The 21,016-nt window shown below is 36.1% G+C and overlaps 3 protein-coding genes across 6 annotated transcripts; 2 read left to right on the forward strand and 1 right to left on the reverse strand.

The window, feature by feature from the left end:
* The first annotated feature begins 264 nt into the window (after nucleotides 1–264).
* LOC110804030 (CDK5RAP3-like protein) lies at nucleotides 265–6,798 on the forward strand. Its single transcript, XM_022009588.2, has 10 exons — nucleotides 265–518; nucleotides 627–761; nucleotides 3,085–3,179; nucleotides 3,269–3,363; nucleotides 3,464–3,599; nucleotides 3,708–3,860; nucleotides 4,009–4,560; nucleotides 4,706–4,914; nucleotides 5,175–5,307; nucleotides 6,478–6,798. The coding sequence occupies exons 1-10, from the start codon at nucleotides 458–460 to the stop codon at nucleotides 6,607–6,609; spliced, it is 1,701 nt and encodes a 566-aa protein (XP_021865280.1). The 5' UTR covers nucleotides 265–457; the 3' UTR covers nucleotides 6,610–6,798.
* A 180-nt stretch (nucleotides 6,799–6,978) lies between these two features.
* Nucleotides 6,979–13,127, reverse strand: LOC110804016 (protein STRUBBELIG-RECEPTOR FAMILY 2). 3 transcript variants are annotated; one of them, XM_056840177.1, is made up of 17 exons: nucleotides 12,765–13,127; nucleotides 12,055–12,157; nucleotides 11,171–11,303; nucleotides 10,996–11,067; nucleotides 10,848–10,913; nucleotides 10,682–10,753; nucleotides 10,530–10,601; nucleotides 10,188–10,259; nucleotides 9,999–10,064; nucleotides 9,844–9,909; nucleotides 9,454–9,743; nucleotides 9,015–9,253; nucleotides 8,640–8,905; nucleotides 8,389–8,533; nucleotides 8,035–8,174; nucleotides 7,770–7,926; nucleotides 6,979–7,479 (listed from the first exon to the last, which is right to left on the reverse strand). In XM_056840177.1, exons 2-17 carry the CDS (start codon nucleotides 12,143–12,145, stop codon nucleotides 7,333–7,335), a joined length of 2,094 nt encoding a protein of 697 aa, XP_056696155.1. In that variant the 5' UTR covers nucleotides 12,146–12,157; nucleotides 12,765–13,127; the 3' UTR covers nucleotides 6,979–7,332. The 3 variants fall into 3 exon arrangements, with proteins under 3 accessions (XP_056696155.1, XP_056696154.1, XP_056696156.1); XM_056840176.1 differs by having other exon boundaries at nucleotides 9,415–9,743; nucleotides 12,765–13,125; XM_056840178.1 differs by lacking the exons at nucleotides 10,682–10,753; nucleotides 10,848–10,913 and having other exon boundaries at nucleotides 9,415–9,743; nucleotides 12,765–13,126.
* Nucleotides 13,128–15,090: 1,963 nt separating this feature from the next.
* LOC110804031 (uncharacterized) lies at nucleotides 15,091–20,681 on the forward strand. Of its 2 annotated transcripts, XM_022009589.2 has the most exons (3): nucleotides 15,097–15,843; nucleotides 19,895–19,960; nucleotides 20,055–20,681. In XM_022009589.2, exons 1-3 carry the CDS (start codon nucleotides 15,187–15,189, stop codon nucleotides 20,112–20,114), a joined length of 783 nt encoding a protein of 260 aa, XP_021865281.1. In that variant the 5' UTR covers nucleotides 15,097–15,186; the 3' UTR covers nucleotides 20,115–20,681. The 2 variants fall into 2 exon arrangements, with proteins under 2 accessions (XP_021865282.1, XP_021865281.1); XM_022009590.2 differs by lacking the exons at nucleotides 19,895–19,960; nucleotides 20,055–20,681 and adding an exon at nucleotides 18,014–19,878 and having other exon boundaries at nucleotides 15,091–15,843.
* The last annotated feature ends 335 nt before the right edge of the window (nucleotides 20,682–21,016 follow it).

A 21,016-nucleotide genomic window follows, 5' to 3' on the forward strand; every position in this document is an offset into this window, starting at 1 on the left:
AAAGGGACAGAGCAGTCATTGTTCTTTTTTTAACAAAAGAACAACGTTTGTTCTTTTCTTCTCCGGATTCAACAAGATATCCGCGTTTTATATTTATTGCATGTCGTTTGGACACCAGTGCACCAAGAGCACTGTGCACACCCCTGCACCATCATATTTGCGATCTTTACCTCTTGCTCCTTTCCCTGTTTTGTCTTATTGTTGGTTGTTATGTTTTCACACCACGTAAAGATATGCACCTAGCCAAGCTCACGAACACAATCTTAACTAACCAATGATTCATCATTTGAAGTATTTTGAACATGACCCAAACCCGAATAGACTCGAACAACTACAATCCAAACCGCTAGTTTGCCCAATTTGACTAGTGAAGTTGTTCATGAAAGTTTAGTAAAATCAAGAGTCGCAGAAACTGTGGAAACTGAAATCAATCCCTAAAAACACACCAAAACCCCAAATGCAGTCTCAAGAAGACATTCAAAATCTTCCGATCGATATCTCTTTCTCCCGACTTGGAGGTTAGTTTATTAATCATAATCAATTTTCTCAAATTTCATTCAACATTTCATTGAATTTTATCTGATTATAGTGTTTGATTATAAATTTTAATCTTGTTGAAATTGAAGAATGGCTGGTGGATCGGAAGAGAATCCCCGCGGACTGGAGAAAACGATTGAGTGGAATTAGAGCTAAGATTATATCTGCCTTTGCATCGCTTCCCAAAGATGTTGATCCCTATTTCCATACTCTTGATTCTGAAGGTTTGTTGATGTTTTGTTAAAATTAATTTCGGTTTTTCCCCAACAATTTAAAATTAAAATCGATTGTTTATTTATTGACTGCCCTTTTGTCTTTTGATGTTGCTGGAATTTGGTTTAATTGTCTGTTAAGAGTTTTTTTTTTTTGAAGATTTTTTTTCTTCTGATTTTGTGGTTTTATTTGGAAAATATAAGGTTTAAGGAACATTGTCTCATGATAATTTACAAATTTCGTAATTCTTTTTGGAGGAACTATGCAAGTAATGCATTGTTTGAGCAGCTTTTTATCTATTAAGTTTTGCTGATGACTGAAAGAAAGCACATCATCGAAATCATTATGCTTTAAATAAAAGATTTTTTGAACTTGTAATATTTCCTCAGATGCAAAAAATGCCACATTGGTTGTTCTTTTGGTTGTTTGTTCATTTAGTAGCCGGAAATAAATGGTGGGAATGGGAATAAATTTAAGTGTTATTTGGCAAGAAAAATAACTTCTTAATGTCCATGGTAATGAAACCTATCTCAAACATGGCTTTTCCTTCATAAATTTGCATTCTCACTCAATACCACTCCTCAAATGGTAATGGATGGTAATGAAAATTTATGAAGAAAAATAGATATTTTTTGAGTAAGTAGCATTACCATGGGAATGAATGTTGATTTTCCTTACAAATTTACATACAAGTTCATTCCCCTCGACACCATTTATGACGGCTACAAAACGAGCTGTCAATGTTTTCATGCAGAGTTATAGAAGTTGGGATTATTCGTGTATATTTGATAGGTCAGATGGGATTTTGTGAGATGGTGAAATGGTTGGAGTATTTGCATGCTGTTTTGTGATCAAAGTTGGTTGAACTTCTGGGTCCAGTACTTGGTCTGATGTAACATGGAGTTTGCGTTTACTGTGGCAATGTCTTCTACTTTATAGGCTGTACAAAATCTTTTCCCATGGGGGGGTGGGGTGGGGGGGGGGGGATTGTTCAGTAGAAGAAGTTGAATGTATCCTTTGGGGGTATGGTTGACTTTTTTCTAACTTCGAGAACTACTTGTTTGTTTTGTTGTGCAGCATGCCCAACAAGTAGGTTATGTATGGGGTAATTTAATTTTTTGTAAGATTATGGCATTAGGTCATCTGGTAATTAAGTTACGATGTTTATATTTATCCAAGTAATTACCCTGCAAAATTAAAAGGAGGCCATTTTCTGGAGCCTCCTTTTTCTGCCTTGTTTCTTTCATCCATTCAAGGCTTTTCGTGCTTGGAGAAGTTTTATGGGGAGAAAAATTACTGGAGGAGTGGAGGAATAAATAATGGGGTAATTTCTCTTAAATGTGGATTTGGTGTATCAGGGAATATTACACAGTTATTATTGGGCACGACCACCATTGCTTCTGTGGGCAACGCTGAAATTGGAAAAGTGCTTGATGATTTCAGTTGAATTTTTTCTTCATAATTCCTGAAAAGTTGATTACTTGCAAATTAGTAATTTCCAAATTCAAGCTTCAATAATTAGAGGAGAAGAATTCTCAAAATATTATTCTTGGCCATCCATATATGTAATCGAAAGTCAAATTAATAAAACAAACATAAAGTAAATAACTGTCAAACTAAGAACATAATTCTTAGCTTAAAACATAGGTGGAGAAAGAGGGGAGTGATGAGAGAAGAAATAGTTGACAATAATTGTATGCCCAAACAATTATCCTCTATTGAGATTTGTTTTTGTTTTGTAATACCCTCATAACTTTTAAACCCCCCAACCCCCACCATCTAAACAAGCCCCCAGTGTACATATATAATTTATTTTACCTTGAGGAGAAGGAATGCTTGACCTCTAAGTAGTTTGTGTCTCATGTTTTCTAAATTTGTATTGCCATTTGCTAATTTCTTTTTGTGTTCGAGTCTTTGAGATAATAACTGGTACAAATTTCTTCTGGTGTAATTCATACCATGCGCTCAAAACATCAGACCTTTTCTTCGTCTTCTTTTTAATTTCATCAAAATAGCTCTATTGAGATTTCTAAGATAGTATTGAAAGCTTGGAATGCAAAGAAGCTGGTAAAGAAGTATTTATGCGTCCCTATAGTAGCAAGTGCATTCTATTGGGTTGAAGGTTTTGTCAATTTCTTAGGTTTTGCTCTTTATGTTCAAGATTTGAGCAATTTTTTCAGTATTTTTATACTTCTATCTCTATAAAGCAGCTGTTAGTAAAGGTGGAAAGTTATGTATTTAGTTGAATGCCCTTTAATCATATAGCTTAGAGATATTAGACTTGTCCCTATAGTTGATGTGCATGACGTTGTTTTTTCCTCCTTTTTACTCCAGGGATTGATTACTTGGAAGCCAAAAAAATATATGAAATTCTTTTGCGTTCCACTCCGGAGAGCAGGAACATATTTGGTCGGCTTTCAGGCACTGCTGTAAGTTCTTATTTTCTCTCCTAACTGCTCAGCAGTATTTAGTTCACCTGAAATCATATTGCTAAATTATTTTGTGTCTTTGATGACAGGGTGTATGGGAAGCAATTGTCCAGGCATTTGAGAAGGATCATATATTCCTTGGTGAGGCTGCTCAAACCATGGCCCAAAATGTTAATTATGAGATGTAAGCTCAAATTCTCATACTCCATCATTATGAGCCAAAAAAATTTCCCTGCCGATCTTGTTTAGTGTGGATGGTGATTGATTTTTGTCTCAACTTGAAGCCCTTACCTAAAAAAGCAGGTCCAGAAGACTCAGCAACAGCTTGCAGAGCTTGATCGCAAGGAAGCTGATATCAAAAAAAGTGCAGCTTTATCAGCAGCAAAGTATGCAGAAGCTTGTCAAGAACTAGGATTGGAGGTGTGTGTTTTATATGTTGGGCTGTATTACTAAACCTCAGTTCTTGACTCCTTTGAGATGATTTTTCATCATGATACTGACAGCATTTTTTTAAATTTTTGCTTTTAGGGGAATAACGTGAGATTAGAACTCTTAGAAAGTGCTACAAAATCTCTCCCAAACACCTTCAGTGATATTATGGAAATCATAAGTGGTGATTCTGTTGCACAAGCTATTGAGTACTACTCCAGTTTTGTTATGGAACTTCATTCCGATAATAATGTAAGCTGACTGTTTTTCTTTTTTCTTCCAAATTTTGTTGCTTGTCATTGATTAGTGAATAAAGCTACCATGGTGTGTTTATTAAGAAGGATAGGTTTATGATGATAATAATGTCTGTTCCTAATATAGTCTCATATGCGTTTTGCAGTGTACATCGGGTACTGTGGTCCCAAACCTTAAGAATATCATTGAAAACCCTCCAACACTTAATGTCACTATGGGATCTGATTTTGTTGAGTCCGCAACTGCTGTGTCCAACCTTAATGAAAATTTTGATACTTGCGGAACCATGAGCACTGGGGCAGATGGCATTGATTGGGATATTTCCTTAGATAGTGCTCAGATTGACTGGGATATTGGTGCCATTGAAGAGACTGATGCTGCTGCTAATGGGTTGGGTCCTTATGAAATTATAAATGCTAATGATATTCTGCAAGATTCTTCGGAAAATGAGAATGAAAAGTTTGGCCAGGCTGCATCGACTGGTGGAGGGTCTGTTGATGTCGAGGTTTCGGGAATATCTTGGGATGTTAGTGTTGATAATCCTCAATTGGAATGGAAAGAAGATTCTGGTATATGTAATACAGAGGAAACTCAAACATCTGCCCTAAATAATTCAGGTGATGCTCAAGTCTCCGGTGACAGAAGTCCGCTTTTGGATACGGAATTCAGGAATAAAATTCTTGATGATCTCTTTGAGGTAATTATTTGTTTCTGTTACAAATTTCCATAAGCTTGTCTCACTCTTAAATTATGATTTTTTCTTTCAATCTGGCAAATACAAAGGGATGGATATAGAACTAATCTAGGTGTTTCTTCTTGTTCTAATTGTACCGTCTCATCAGATTAAGGCGTTTTTAAATCAGCGGCGGATTGAGCTTACCAATGAAGATACTTTGTCTTTGCAACATCAAGTTCAGGCAGTTGCTCCATTTGTGCTGCAGCAGTATTCTTCCGATAACATTCAGAAAATGATATATGACGTTTCATCAGCCATATCCTTGCTAACAAACAAAAAATCAAGAGACTTGATCATGATTCTGAATTCAAAAAGGTGCTTCGATACTTCTTTAGACGGTTCTGTATTTTTTTCCTTTTGTATCTAGCCTCACCCCCTAACAGGTTTCAGAAAGAAAGTATGTATTGATATTTCCATCATGATTGTCAGTCAGCTTTGTTTGCACATTTAATTGAGCCTTCTGCCTTTTTCTATATTAAATCTTCAGATCGGTCATATTTTTATGCTTTACCTATCATCAAAGATTTTTGTGAGATATTTGGACCTAGAGTTGTAATCTATTTCATTTCCTACAGATTCTTAGACAGGCTAGTGCGTAACTTGGAGGAAAAAAAGCATCATGAAGTAAAGCTGAAAGACGGATTGAGAGACTTGTCTGCAAAACGAATGGAGCTGCAGAATTCGATGTCTTCATCTTGGCCAAAGCAAGTGAGTATTGTGTTCTCCGTTTCTGGTTCCGTACATCAATTGTTAGATTCGAGACTCGAGACTCGAGAGTGGTTAGTGTTCTAGAAAGGATGTTATGGAAGGATAATCTACTAAATTTATATGATGAATTTTGGTTAAGAAACTAAGGAATCATGATTTGATAGCATTTTGAGAATTTGAAGGCAACTTGGTGAGATGGTGTACTGAATTTATTAATGAGTGATGTTTTGTAGGTGCTACCATCTCCTCTTAATTCTTCTTGGCTTTTGAGGTGAGCGGAGAAATGAGTATTTTCCTTTGTAGTGTACTTGGTAATTTAGGTTGTCCACAATTAAATGACATTTTATCTGAACTTTCAACTTTTAGTTATCGAATTCCCCATAACATCCTTCCTCGCCTGTCCACAATAATTTTGGTCAGTGAGTTATTCTTGTAAGAAGGATGCAACATTGATGATAGATGGAGAGATAAAATATATGGTTATATTATATGTATGTTAGTGCATCGTGGACAAGATTTTTAGTGAAAGTTGAGTGCTATATAATTAGAGGAAGAAGACATTAAAACAGAGCTGCATTTCAGTATAGGAGGATTTTTCCTCAATATTATGTCATGGTGGAAGACACTTTTAAAAACAGCCTCAGATAGTGAGATAGCAGCCCAAATACAGAGTGCACTTAAAAAGAGACGGGAAAGAGAGGAATAGTGCTTCCTTCTGTTGTAACTAGCTTTAACCATCTAATTGGGAGGAAGTTGGTGAGATTCTAACATATTTCCATCAAAGATAGTGATCAATTATCCCAATTGATGGGATTTTTCTGTTGCTTGCAATTTTCCCACCGTTTCTTCCGCGGTCCTGCCTCCCCTCCTTCCCTGCTCCCTAAATATAATCTCAGGAAGCTTCTAAACCGTTGATTCTGTAGTGCGGATCATCATGTGGAAGAATTGGGGATGGATTACAAAGATAGATATTTTGATGGTGTTGTGCTCCAGAAATAAACCTCTTCATTTAATTTTGTTTGTGCTGGCTGAATGGCAGAAGTCAGATTTAACACCATCTTGTTGAGTGCATTCAGCTTGCTATTTTGTGCATGCATTGATATTTGACATTTCTAATTTAATTGACCTGAACCCGATGAGCAGAGAATTAAGACGCTCTTGTATTTGCAGGAAGTAGCAATAAGCAAAACAAGGGAGCTGAAGAAACTATGTGAAATTACTCTTTCAACCATGTTCAATGGAAGACCTGTCAAGATTATTGGAGAAATTAATACCTTGTTAACTAGTGGTATATCTGCGTGATCTTTTTAGCTTTCCTACCAGTGTTAGCGTGTAATAGGAACTAGGCTGACTTGGCATTCTTACACTATGGTGTGCTACCAAATGAGGAGGTTGAATATAGTTCAGAAAGCTCCTAATATTGTATCACTCAGTTTTGAAAATACTCTTGACAATAAAAAATAAAGCCTCAAATGTGGATCAATTTATCAATTTCCCGTCTGGATTTATTGCACATGCTTATAACTGATTGCTTTGAATGTAAGGCGTCCTACAACATTCCTTTAAGTAAGATGGTATGCAAGTATGTTCAAATATATCCTGAGAAGAGAATATCAGTCATGAAAAAAGGCAACTTGACGAAATTGCATAACCATAATATGAAGCAGAATATCTGAAGAATGTAGTTCAATTCAGTTACTCTGTGAATCTTTTAGCTGATTATATTCAGCAAAATCTGAATGTCAAATCAATCACTGTTGAGAACAAGCCTTGTACAACAAAAATTAATCTGAAACAGTTAAAAACCATGAGCTATGGTTTCCTTGAGTTGTGTGGCCTATTTTTCTGCTATTGCCAGAAGGCACAAAATCACCAATGCTGCTTAGCATTGAATTTTACAGAATCACAGTATAACAGCGCCTTATTAGGCATTGGTTCATACAGAAAGACTTTAAATGTCAAAGCTAGTAGCTTTGCAAATCCTATCTAAGTAGAGTGGTAGTTCAGACAGGCATGAAGGTTGTCTCAGGAGAGTTCAGAAAAACGAGTTTTGGTTGACCGGAATGATTTCTCAAAGGCATCTCCTTCCACAACATCTGTCCCAGGCTTTTGCAACATCTTTGACAGAGCTTCAGCAACTTCTGACATTCGAGGCCGGAATTCTTTTTCAGGCTGTTAGAGGTGCAAGGGAACCACTTTAGACTTGCAGACATTTTGAGCTCCATGTATTATTTCAGAACTTCAAGAATAACTACACTAGTCTGAAATTATCTCAAGTTTTGGTTTACTAAAGTTGGAGGATTTGCTAGTTGATTTCCTATCATGTGGGAAAATGTGAAAACTAGTACTAAAGAGGGGTTTTTCCCAGTTGAAAATGTTAAATAAAATGTTAATTTTGGTAAAGAAGTCAAACTACAAACAGGTTACCGCATGTCTTAGTTTTGTTCGGGACAAGTCAATACCTGGACACATAGAGATATGACATCAGCACATCGAGAGAGAGCCTTTGCAGAGATTGATCTTCTTAGGATTGGATCAACCATGTCCTCAAGAGAACCATAATCGTGAAGCCTAAGTGAAGCCCATTTCACCAAACATTGCTCTTCTGTTGCTCTAGAGCTGAAGCACAAAATTACAAGAAAGAAAATTATATTAGTGCAGATGCAACGAAAATTCAGCACCATGATAAAAAATTAAAAAAAAAAACTTGTCAAGCAGTAACAGCACCTATCAAATGGTCTTCTTCCAGTCAAAAGTTCCAGAAGCAAGACACCAAAGGCGTATACATCAGTCTTTATGCTCTCTATTCCTGTTTGCCCATATTCTTGTGCAATGTAGCCACTGTCGCTAATAGCCATCTCAGAAGCCTGATTATAGAAGTTATTAAAGAAAGTTACAATTGATGAAGAATTATGTTCTGAATCATATGTTGAGAGCTAGAAAATTGCAGGCCTTGAAATATTTTGATGTAAAGAAACTTCGACATCAATGCAAGGTATACTCTTGTAATGAATGGACCAATTTCTTTAGCATGACTAGCAGTACTGTTAGCACAAATCCATGCAAGGAGATAATATGTACCTTAACTTTGACACTGTTGCTGGTGAGAGGCCTCAATATAGAAAGTCCACTGTCAGATACTCGGGGCTTAAGCTCATCTTCAAGCAATATATTGGCGGCTTTCAGATTGCAGTGTGCAGTTGGGGGTGACAAAGAATGCATATAGCTGACATTAAACAGAAAAAAGTCCAGTGAGATAAGAGAGAAGATCACATAACAATACAGGTGAGAATACTCAAGTAAGTGCCAGCCAGCTCATAATGAATACTTACTCCAGGGCTTGTGCCACACCAACAGCTATCTGAATACGGAGGTCCCAGGTGAGGGGCAGAAAGAATTTACAATGCAGAGCTTTATCAAGTGTCAAATCTCTCACGTACTCATACACAAGGAGGTGCTGTCCATTCTCCACACAGTACCCAACAAGACGTACAATATTTGGATGCTGCAAACGAGATGTGCAGTGAACAAGATCCAAAAACTGTTGTTCTTCGTGAAAAGACAGTGATACCAAGTTTATGTTTTTCACTACAAATATCTGAAAATCAAGAGCACATACATATTGACTCAGCTTACCAAGTTTAAAGACGTACATATGACTCCACATAATTTAAAGAGATTAAATTTGCATTCAAGCATGTAAGTACCTTGCCATCAGGGAACTTTGCTTTGTAAACTGAACCAAGTGATCCCTCTCCAAGAAAGTTTTCTTCACTGAAGTTATTTGTAGCTAACTGGAGTTCAGATACCGTATAAAGTTTTGCATTAGTGGGCACTTTGCCCTTTGTTGACCCACGAACAGCAGGTGTGTGTCTGGAAAAGACCACAGGTGGAGTGTTGGCTGACAAAACTTGTGGGACTTCTTCATATCTCCCAGAAGAATGATCTGCTAAGGAGAAAACAAAGTTGCAATTTTGAAGTTAGAAATAGTACACCAAAATCTGTACATTCTAAGCTATAAGCTGGAGGGAAATGCAGCATCGATCAGTAGGAAATTAGTTGTATAAGGGTTAGAAGAAGTTCAAATGGTAAATGATATGATCACACCTCCATTTGAACTAACTGGAAAGGAACACATTGACCTACGGCTGCTGTTCAAGTTTTCAGGCTCGGCAGTGCGAGTTCGTTTAACGTGTACTGCAATAGCAAGTGCCAGAAGAGTTACGATGAAGGCTGTTCCACCAACTCCTAATGCAATTATTCCTAAAGCCTTCCCCTTTTTCTTGTGCTGGTGTTTTCCACTGGAAGGATCCTTCTCTATGGCACTTGATTCAGCTATAGGCGGACTAGTAATATTCTGCTCATTAGGAACTTTATCGAAAGGAAAACTCCATGGTGAGTAAGCCCCCACTCTACTGAAAGTATTGCCTCCAATCCTGATAAAACAAAACAAAAAAAGCAGCCAAATGATAAGTGATAATAAGAAGTTGCAAATGAATACAGTACATTAAAATAGTAACTAAGGACTTCTCTTACCATAAATTTGGAATAGTCTGAAAATGCTGTGGGATAATGCCACTGAAATGGTTGTCTTGGATGTTCCTAGTAAAAGAAATCATGGCCAACATTATGGGTATCTTGTGGGATTAAATCTCAAATGAAGAACTATGCATCTTTAAGGTTTAACTTACAGATCAATCAGTTCAAGGTCTGCCAGATATACTACTGACCCAGTTAGCTCGTTGTTTTGCAAAAACCTGCGTGAAATTCAAATTGGCGCCTTCAATAAATAAAGCAAATTCCAATACTGAATAAGAGGGGACAAATCTCAAACATGTTCGGGTCTAGACATATTGGTAGTCTGGAGAATTTGAACTTACAATCTGGTAAGATTTGTCAGAGATGCAAATGAACTTGGCAGATCTCCGCTGAACTTGTTGTATGATAGATCCCTGAAGCAGTAAATTTAAAATGAGACGACAAGGATAAAATATGCAGTGTTGGTATCAGCAGATGAGGAAGAAAGTAACGTAAGTTTATGATGATAAAATCAGAAACACTATGCACACAAAAAGTGGCATTTATTTCCTGTGCTGCAGTAGGATTTTGGTAAGAGAAAGCGCATGCAGGATATCAACTATTGGCGCGGTCACATTTTGTCTGTAATCATACATTATCATCAGTAGCCTATCTGAAATAAAGATAGCGTTGAAGAAACATACATCTCCTTCAAGTTGTCAAGACCTTTGAATACGCTCCCAATGGGTCCGGATAAATTGTTGAGACTTAAATTCCTACCAAAGAGAAGAATGCAGGTTAACTTATTAATAAAAATCAGCACACTAGAAACTAAAGAAACAAGCAAGCTACTCACAAATGTCTTAAGTTTCTCAAGAAAGACAGGGTTTGTGGAATGCTAAGTAAAAATTTGTTTCCAGACAAATTCCTGCATAAGATTATAAAAGGGGCTTGAAGACTCATGGACATAAAACAACAATAACCATAATAATCAGCTGAAGTGAGAGCATAATAGACCATACAAATGGGTCACATTAGGGGGCAAGCCATCTGGGATTACACCTTCGATTCTGTTTGAGCTAATATCCCTAATGTTGCAGAGGAAGAGTCAGAAAAATAGACTGATAATACAATTGATTGTCAGCTTATAAACAAGAAGAGGTAATTTACAAGATTTTCAAGCTATGGAGATTGAATAGCTGGCCACCAAGGTACCCCTCGAGCTCAAGTCCATGAAGTTTGCTTCATCACAAAGAAAACACAGGACAAGTTAGGGTTAGTACACAATAATGAAATTTTGCAGTTAAGAGAAAAGTAGAAGAACCCGAGTAGAGAGTAGATTTACATATGTATGACGGATGAACCAGAGCATTCAACTCCAGTCCAAGACTGCTCACAAGGATCTCCACCTCCTACTGTCCATCCCTTAAGCTGCTTCGGCCTTTTAAGGGCATTGTACAGGTCTTGTAATGCTAGAACTGTATTTGAACAAAGTTGGGATATTCAACTTACGCCTAATTAAGTAGAACTTTTTTTTAATTGCAGAAAGTTACCTAGTAAGCTAAAAGTTGCAACAAAAATATAGTATGCTTGAATTACAATTATCCATTTATATTATCTGGTAATGATCTACTTGCTGAATTCTAGTTCTTTTTCAAGCAACGTAGCATTAAGGATCATAGTCGAAAAGCTAAGATTTCGCCTTAGAAATAGGATAAGTACAGGTCTGTTAACATCACTAGTACAATGCCAATAATAATTGCCCTATACAGAAAACAAACCCTATTTCTAAAGAGCTAAATAAACTCAAAGAGCCAAATATTAATTTACTGTCATCTTAAGATCAAAAGGCAAAATTAATTCCACAATTCAAGACAACACTACACCAAATGTATGTTAGACCAACTTTCAGACAATTATGTCATACCAACTAAGATTGAAAATTATACTCAACAATAATCCATTCAAGACCGGATGCACACTGCCGTCCAAAACTCACGATATCTTCGATAACTAACTATTACGGACAATTGTACCAATTCGTTTACATGTTTAGAGTTTACATTTGCATTTCGTCATGGTTATATTGTTATAATGCTTGTATTTTCACATATGTTGAAGTTTTTGTACTCCAATCATACTTGTAATTTTGCTAAACATGTTTAGCAAGAAAAGTTATACGATGATCACCAAAATATCGAACAGACTGAGCGAAGAGAGAAAGAATACCATCAAGTGAATCAGTCTTAGCTTCGCAATAGAGAACCGCCGAGACAACCACCAGTAAAAAAACACTCAAACATCGCAGCAACATCGCCATTGTCGATCACCACTAAAAATCAAAGAAGCGAAGAAGAATTGAAGTTACGGAGAAGGGAAAAAAAACAGCGAGTCTTGCGCGAAACGGAATAGAGTACGCATTCAGCAAAACAGAGAAAGAAATAAAAATCGCACTCAATATTACGCATGATCACTAGAATTCGAAGAAATTTAGTAATCAAAGCAAAAAAAATATACACGAAATAAAACATAGATCCAATTGTATTTCTACCAAACTAAATATAGAGTTCATAAAAAGAATTAACAATCAATCGAAGCACAAATAAAACCTAAATAATCAAAACATCATAACAACTCCGTCTTACATTATTACTCTAAATCGAATAATAAAGACAAAATACAGCATTTAAAAACTAAAATGAACGGCGATAAGTTGAATTTCCGTGGAACTAGAACCATTCCGTAAACAGAGTTCTAGAAAAATTAAGAATCAAAATCATAATCAAGCACGAAATAAAAGCATACACAACTATAGAAACCAAGAAGAAATATTATAAAAGCTACTTTCATTTGATTGTTACTAAAAAATCAAAAAACGAACATCAAACGACCGAATTCAAAATCAAAACGCAAGCAGAGAATCACAACAGAGTATAAACCTGAAGGAGACGACGCAAGCGGTAGCTTCAATTGAGTCCTAACGAACGCTAAATCCAACGTTTTAATCGAATAAGTAGGAGATGTAAGTAGTAATTGAAATAGAAGAAAACGAATTGAATGATAGTTTTGATATGATTGACGAACAAAGACCGCATTACAATGGCGGATGGTTAGGGTTTTTTAATTTTGAATGCAGATTCTTAATGTTCTTGAGTTTGAGAAGCGAGAAAGAATGGAGGAGGAGAGAGATAAAGAGTGAAGGAGCAGGAGAGAGAGAAAGTTGAGTGTAGTTCAGTGGGTGTATGGAATGGAAGGAGGAGTTTGTTATTACAGAGAGAGAATCTAGCAGCTATAACCGTTTTTATACCGGGCCCATTGTTAAGAGGTTGTTATTAATTTCTAAAAAAATCTTCTTTATTAATCCGTATTCCTTAATATGATGATGTTAACGATTTGATTTGATTTGATTTGATTTACTATGCAAAAGCACGATTATGAGTTTGTGACTTTCCAGCGACTTATCATGCTCCAGGAATTATAATATTGGTGAAAAATAATTACATACAAGGATTAAGAAATACGGATTAATAAGAAGATTTTTTCCACCTAAAAAAACTTGTATTTTACCACCTAAAATAATAATAAAAGTAATTTTTACCACTTTAAAAACGAAAAAAATGAAGAAATAGGTAAGTGTGGCAACTAGAGTATATAATGCATGGATATTTATCAGTGAAGTCAGATGTTTTTAGTGTTGGGGTACTAGCGTTGGAGATTGTAATTGGAGGAAAGAACTTTGTTGACAAACTTGGTTTAGAGAAGGCAAACCTGATATCCGAAAAAATAACCTCTACCTCTTGAGCTATGTGAGTTCTTATTTCAATTATGATATATCTTGAAAGAGTTGCATTGTATGACATTAATAGTGTTTGGAGTGTGATTCAATTCCCGCAGTCCTAAACCAGAATTAAATTTCTTAATCATGTTTAGGGAAATAGGTCATTGTATCCTTGATAATTAGTGAGTACTTGGTATGGGGTCAAAATCAATTTTAAGGATATGAACTTTCAATCTATCGTGTACATATACGTGGAACATAATTTTAGGAAAGACACTAAAACTTAAACTTCTATTAATCTATTATCGATTTCATGATGCAAAGTTCTGAAAATGTTTGAGATGACTTCATCTTAATTGGTACTCTTAATAATTTAATATACAGGAGAAATTAAACTCCACTATTCTAGTCTATGGACATGAGTGAGATGTTGTTAGCTGCTTCCATTTTCCGAATAGGTGTCCCACAAAACGATTTCTTCAACTTTTCCGTTTTCAGGTGGTAAAAAACAATTTTTACTATTTTTTTAGGTGGTAAAATACAAGTTTTTTTTTAAAGGTGATAAAAAATAATTTTTCGATTTTTTGAGGTGGTAAAATATATTTTGTCCTATTTATAATGCTATCATATTCTTCCAAGGTCCACACATACACAAGAAAAAATTATGGTAAATCCATACACCAATAAACTCACCATTTACGATATGATAAACATATTATATATATATATATATATATATATATATATATATATATATATATATATATATATATATATATATATATATGGAACTCATCTTTCTGCCAAATCCATATGCCACCAATTAAAGTTTGTTAGGGAAAAGTTATACTATTAAGGGCGTGTTCGGTGGTTAGCGTTTAAGATAATCAGTAGCGTTTGAGGTAACGGGTAACGTTTTGACCTAATAAGACACTGCTTGTAAAATTTATAAATGTTTGATAAGAGGTAGCTTTTGGATAGCTTTTGTCAAACATTAAAATTAGTAGCGTTCAAAGGTAGCGGATTACGTTTAATAAATTTATATTAAAGTTTTAAACAATACATATAGCGTTTATTGTATTTCGCAATATCAACTGCTACTTTTACCGAACACTCATACTAGTTATTTGCCATTGACATTTAACCTTTATCCGATATTACTCACCGTTATCTGTTACTCACCCGCTAATCGTTATCCGCTAATGGCCTAATTCAACTTGTTATAACTTAATCCGAGCAATATTAATTAGTTTTACCTTCGGTAACACAGGTTTGGATAAATTTCCACAAAACAAGTCTCGCACTCTCGCCTAACTTCACCCACAAAACAAGTCTCGTAATATGTATGGCTTGATAATTTCCCTCAAAGTCTTTTGACTTTGACGGAACTTGATTTGACTTAATAATATGCCTGCCTAACGTTCCCTTCAAAAAAAAAAAAATTCAAGTCGGAACTCGGAAGTATTCAATTTGACTCGCCTAAATTCAAAACGGACTGAACCTTCTTTTTTTTTTTAAATGTTTTAATACGGAGTAACAAATAATTCATTGAAAACGGACTGAACCTTGCGAAGTTGGCAACAATGGCGGATACCGAAACAAACCAAGGGAAACAAAAAGAAGCAGCGGTAGAAGATGAAGATTACATGGGTGATCTCTCGAAGTTCATTACCACCGAACCCTCACAACCTTCCAAACCCAAAAAACTCGCCCCCCAAACCCTAACCAATTCATCGCAACAACCCTCAAAGAAGAAACCCAAATTTCAGACCTGGCAACAACAGAAAGAGAGAAAACAGCAAGAGGAAGATGCTAGAACCCTAGAAAACATACAATCAGCAATCCCTCAGTCGAATATTGGGTTTAAATTGCTGAAGCAAATGGGGTACACCCCAGGAAAGGGACTGGGAAAAGAAGGCTCGATGGGGCGGGAGGAGCCAATTGGGTTGGAGATTCGGAGGTCAAGGGCGGGGATTGGGCGGGAGGATCCCGCGAAGGAGAGGGTGAAGAGAGAGAAATACAGGGAAGAGTGGAAGAAGAAGACGGAGGAGGTTATGTTGGAGGATTTTGGGGTTCGGCAGAAATTGCAGTGGAAGAGTAAGAGGGTGGTGATTAACTATCATAAGGCGAAAGCTGCCCTCGATCAGTTGGAGAATCGAGAGCCGGTCATTGAGCCGGAGAAGGACGAGGATGATGAAGGGGGAGACGAGGAGGAGGTAGAGGAAATCATTACTGAGGAGGTATATGTTTTTGGAACTATTATTGTCGAATTAGTTACTGAGTTTTTGAGCTTTTTTTTACAGTCTTTGTGATTTGTTTGTGTTAAATGATAACTTTCCTGTGATGAAAAATGGTTGAATTATATTGATTTTAGGTTATATGGACTATGGAGTAGTATACATTCATGCTTAAGCTGGAGAAATAGCAGTGTCAAACCGGCTTAGATGACACTTTGATCTAGTAATTTGAGCTTGTAGCATTTTAACCATTATTTATTGAGCGTTAGCGGTCAGTGGCGCATTTTCTCTCTCTAATAAGCTCCGAACGACTTGTTAACGGAATGAGGAAACACGTATATGTGAAAAAGTGGACATGGAAAGAATTATGTGGTGATAAAAGGTTATACTAGGGGAATTAGCACCAGAAATACTAAAACATAAACATGTTGTCTATGTGAGGAACATAGGGTCTCACTATGCCCTTAGAATAAAAGGTAAACTTACTTAAGAGAGTTAGAACCCTAGACAACAAACACTGGATGATTCTTTAGATTCTTACATGTATTGCAGTTTGCAAACCTAGTACTCTTGCCTGTTGTTCATACTGATCGGGGTGTATTAAGATCTAACATATGCTAGATTTCAAGATCTCATGCTATTAACAGGACAACTGAATTGGCCTTTCATATGGCTAACACTTCATGAACTTAGCTACATGTATGGGTGCTTCTTCAAATTTCCTAGTATTCAATGTATCATGTTTTTTTTCTTCTCAAGTTTAACATTACTCTCTCTAAAAGGTAAATTATCTTTCATCTATAAAAACCAAGTAAAAGGGTCCAACTAAGCTGCATTTGTGTTTTTCTTACGCAATAATTGAAAGTTTGACAAATTTCACCACTTAGCAAAGTGGTGCTGGAGCTTGTTGTAAGTATAACAAAATTCGGTTCCCGTGTAAGGATAGATATAACCTTGATCACAACTTTTCACTAAACATAATTGGGTTCTTTGATAACGAAAGATAGTACTGTGTGCTGTAAGTAGATTCCTCATTCTTCATTAACTCCTAGAAAAGCTCTGGCCTGATCTTCTGCTTCAACCTGTAGATGATCCCTTGATCCCCAAGTTATTAAGAACATGTTATCATTGATAATCCTTGATGTAGCAATATCTGAAAATCGTTGGAAATTCAAGGTGTTTGTTACCATCTCTTTGTCTTGTACGAATAGTTCAAAATTTCAAATTGCGGAGGGGAAAATTGTTTGTTGCCAGTACTTGTCAGTTGTCTCTATGACATTTGCTTTGATGAAAGATGAAAGATGAAAACTTTAAATTAGTTCCTCTAGTAATATTCATTGAAAGATAAAACATTTTTCTTCTCTTTTGTTCATACTAGGATATTTTCATCTAGTATCTACTCTAGGATCGGAGGTAAATTACTGCATAGTGCATTTTGTACATGGGCAAGTTGTCAAGCTATGAAGACTGTCTGTATTTGTTGATTTTCAGGCTCAGAATGACATGTTTGATAGTAGGTAGGAGAATGTCTATAGAGCTGTTGTAGATCAGCGTGGAATCCCTCTTATTGAAACTTTAGGAAAACCTGCAATACCTGGTGGTCCAGATCCTGGCAAGTAGTTGCAACTGGAAGTTATTTTGGACATGAAATTGAAAGAAATGGTCAAATAATTTAAAGAACAAAGCTGGTGTTTCTAGTTAAGTCATACACTTCCTGGTAGATATTATAAAGCATGGAATCTCATTTTGGTGAACTTCCCTAGTTGTCTTTACTGGAGGATTGACTAGTGTGTTACTGTTCAGTTGAGGGGCTGCAGCAAATCACACCTTTTGCCCACAATGTTTTGAATATTAACTTCGAAAAATATGGAAATAGTGTTTCTAACTGTTAGCATGACAAACATAGCTTCTAATGTGTATAGTGGGTCACAAACATCTGAATGATGACCTGATTATTCTTTTCCTTGTCCTTCCACAAATTTTGACCTATACCCTGTTCCTTTATCGCATTCCAGTCGACCATCTTTTGAGTAACAATGCTTTCACTACTCTGATGTGCCAACTATGTATCATTTTTCCCTTGGCAGTTTGTGATTTTGGACTCATTTTCTAGACTGTCACATTGTGTGGTTGTTTGATAATGGAGGATTCTGACCTATTTGGTACTATGCAGTTGAAAGCCATGTTAGGAAAACACGCAAGTCTTCCCTCCATTTTCCCATCAATTTGTGGGTGCAAAATTGTGAGAATGACATGAAGGAAAAGGACTCTATATTTCACATAGGTCATTTGCTCATGTCTTCAAACATCATAATGGTTACGGTAAGATCACAAGCCTGGATGTTTTGGTCTACAAGTGTTAGCTGGATAAGGCCCATTATTCATGAACTCATAAGTAGCAACTTGGACAACTGTAGACCAAAACATACAAGTGTTGGCTGGATATGGCTTCAATGATGTTGACTCCTAGAAAGTAAAGTAGCAACTTTGATGTGGTAGTTTAAGAAATAATTTCTTTCGTCAATAGTATTTCCTCTATAGGTTTTTTTTTTTATACAAGGGATGTTTTTTCCCCTTAAAAGTTACTACTACTTAATTTCATAATATTACTACTATGATAATTATTGTTAAGAATCTAGTATCCTTAGTTCCATTAGACTATAAGATTGTATTCCTCTTTGGCAAAATAGCTTTTGGTTAGAAACTTACTTATACACTCATTTGTGCTGGTATTATCAGTTGCAGTTCAGAATTTAGAAACAAAAAGATGAATTTTTCGAAGGTCTCGCTTTGCTTGTAATTCTTTTATGTTAAGATGGAAAATTTGTTGATTACCGCAATATTTAGGCGAGTAATAAATTAATACCCTCCAGTAGTGTAAGAAACCCCATTGCCCTGAACTTTGACAGATCCCGGGTCTTGGGAAGGTGTAATTTTTATACTACTTCGCTGGGCATGGTCCTTGATTATCGTAAATAATTAAAAGTCAGCTTTAAGTTTTCTTGGAGCCTGTAGCAGTGTTTTCAAGCAGTATATGAAGCACTATTACTAGACTTGCACTAGTCTTGTGGGTCTCCCTAAATTTTTGCTGCAGGGGGCAGTCCATGACCTAACTTAAGCAAGTGTGAACTTTTTAAAAGGCTTCTATCTTAACAAGTTTTTGAACCTAACTTGCTTTCACCTTGCTACTGGTTGCTAATTTTCAACATATTCATTATTTTATAAAGATTAAATCCCTCGTCGTAGGTTATTGATCTTTTGGCAATTGGGTGAATTTAAGAAAAAGTTTTCCCACATGAGTGTTGAGCGGTTTAGGTAAAAAGCCTTGAATTGAGGGTGGAGTCGGGGTGAGGTGACATTTATTTGGCGACAACCTTTAAAAAGAAACAATGACTTGTACGAGATGGATGGAGCTTACATTATTTTAATGGGCATGTTGGAATAGTAGCTCGTGGTGCTAGGTAAAATCATAGTTAAAGAAGTTTTAAGTGATAAAAAGAGTCAAATCAAAAACAAAGGGGAAAAACAATTGAAGTACTAGTTGAAATGAATTTTACATACCCTTTCCTTTGTTGTATGATTTCAGATGGATCTTGTATCTTCCCATTTCACTTACTCTTTGTCCTTCCTCCCATTTCTTGACAGCAATTGACCATGGTGTGGCTAGTCCTGAAAATAAAAGGCACAATATCATTCCTGAAAATGGAGTTGTTGAGTAAATATGTATTTTGTGATGTGTTGAACCAAGTTTCAATGAGTGTCTGATCGTTTATTGTCATTGATATAGTTTATCATTGTTGATGTCTGTTATGTCTGCAAGTGATAAAATTTGATTTCACGTCTGGTTGAGCCTTAGGTTGGACTGTTACATATCAGGGGCAATTTGTTAAACAGCACCGATTGATTTGAGTGTTGTCCTTTGTTTAATTATTTTTTTAACTGGGCACTACAAGTTTCAATTGATTTTTATTGGATGGAGCGGTACAGTTAATTACTTAAGTCTTGGTTTGATTTTGACATGACTAAAATGACAATGGTGGTGCATTTGATACAGGATCTGCAAGAGCTATTGGTAAATCTTAGAGAAGAACATCGGTATTGTCTCTTTTGTGGATGTCAGGTTAGTCTAAATAACCTGGGATATTTGAATATTATTTTATTGTCATTGTTGAGAAGAAGGTGGATTATTTGTGAAATAATAACCTTGATTTCAGTATGAGTCCACGGAAGGCCTCCTTTCCAACTGCCCTGGAGTAAATGAAGATGACCATTGAAGTGGTATCTTGATCTTGACCATACAAAGGGACTAAATGCTGATAATGGGATCATCATTCATCATTCATCATTCATCATTCATCATTCATCATTCATCATTCATGTCTAGTATAAGACAACGGTTGTGGTTGATGATAAATCCTTGATCCTTCTCTCTTTGAAGACCCACTTCATTACATTGTGTTTGGTCTTGCAACTCAGTGAAGCAGGGTACACCCCTTGCTTTTGGTATAGGTGGTGGAAAAGCAAGCATGACGTTGCATTTGGCATTTGCCACGAGACTGGAATAGTGGGCTGTCAGGGTCAGGGTCAGGAGTTGATTCATGTTGCAATTGTTGATAACTTAGGCAACCACTTAGATATTGCTGCATTGTATTTTTATTGTAAAATAGGAATGTTTATGTTACCCTATTGTTCTCACTAGCAGCCACTCATCACTCGTATTTTTATTCATATAATTACTGCTGTAAACACCCACTTCCCTTTGCATCCAAATTATCTACTGTAAACCCTTTTTAACTTTGGATCCAGAGGTACTAAATCAATTAAAGAGTTGTGTTGATACATTCACAAGAATACAAGATGAAAGGTTTACCGGTAAGTTTTTAGTTTTTAGTTTTTATTTTTTATTTTTTATTTTTTGGGTACGAATGACTATGAGGGTAACATAAATTACACATGTGGAGGGGGGATTTGAACATGAGACCTATCGTAAATAGGCCCTCAATCTTAACCACTAAGGCCAAGACATTATTGGTACAAAAAAGTTGATAGAGCAGTTTCTACCAAGTGAGCACCAGGATCGGTATGACATAATTCTGTGTTCCAAAATTTCTCTTAAAATCCCAAATTCCGCAGGAACAAGTGAATCAGGATTAAATGGTAAAGAGAAACTATGGTG

The sequence above is a fragment of the Spinacia oleracea genome, chromosome 3 (assembly GCF_020520425.1).
Source record: "Spinacia oleracea cultivar Varoflay chromosome 3, BTI_SOV_V1, whole genome shotgun sequence".
Lineage (NCBI taxonomy): Eukaryota > Viridiplantae > Streptophyta > Magnoliopsida > Caryophyllales > Amaranthaceae > Spinacia > Spinacia oleracea.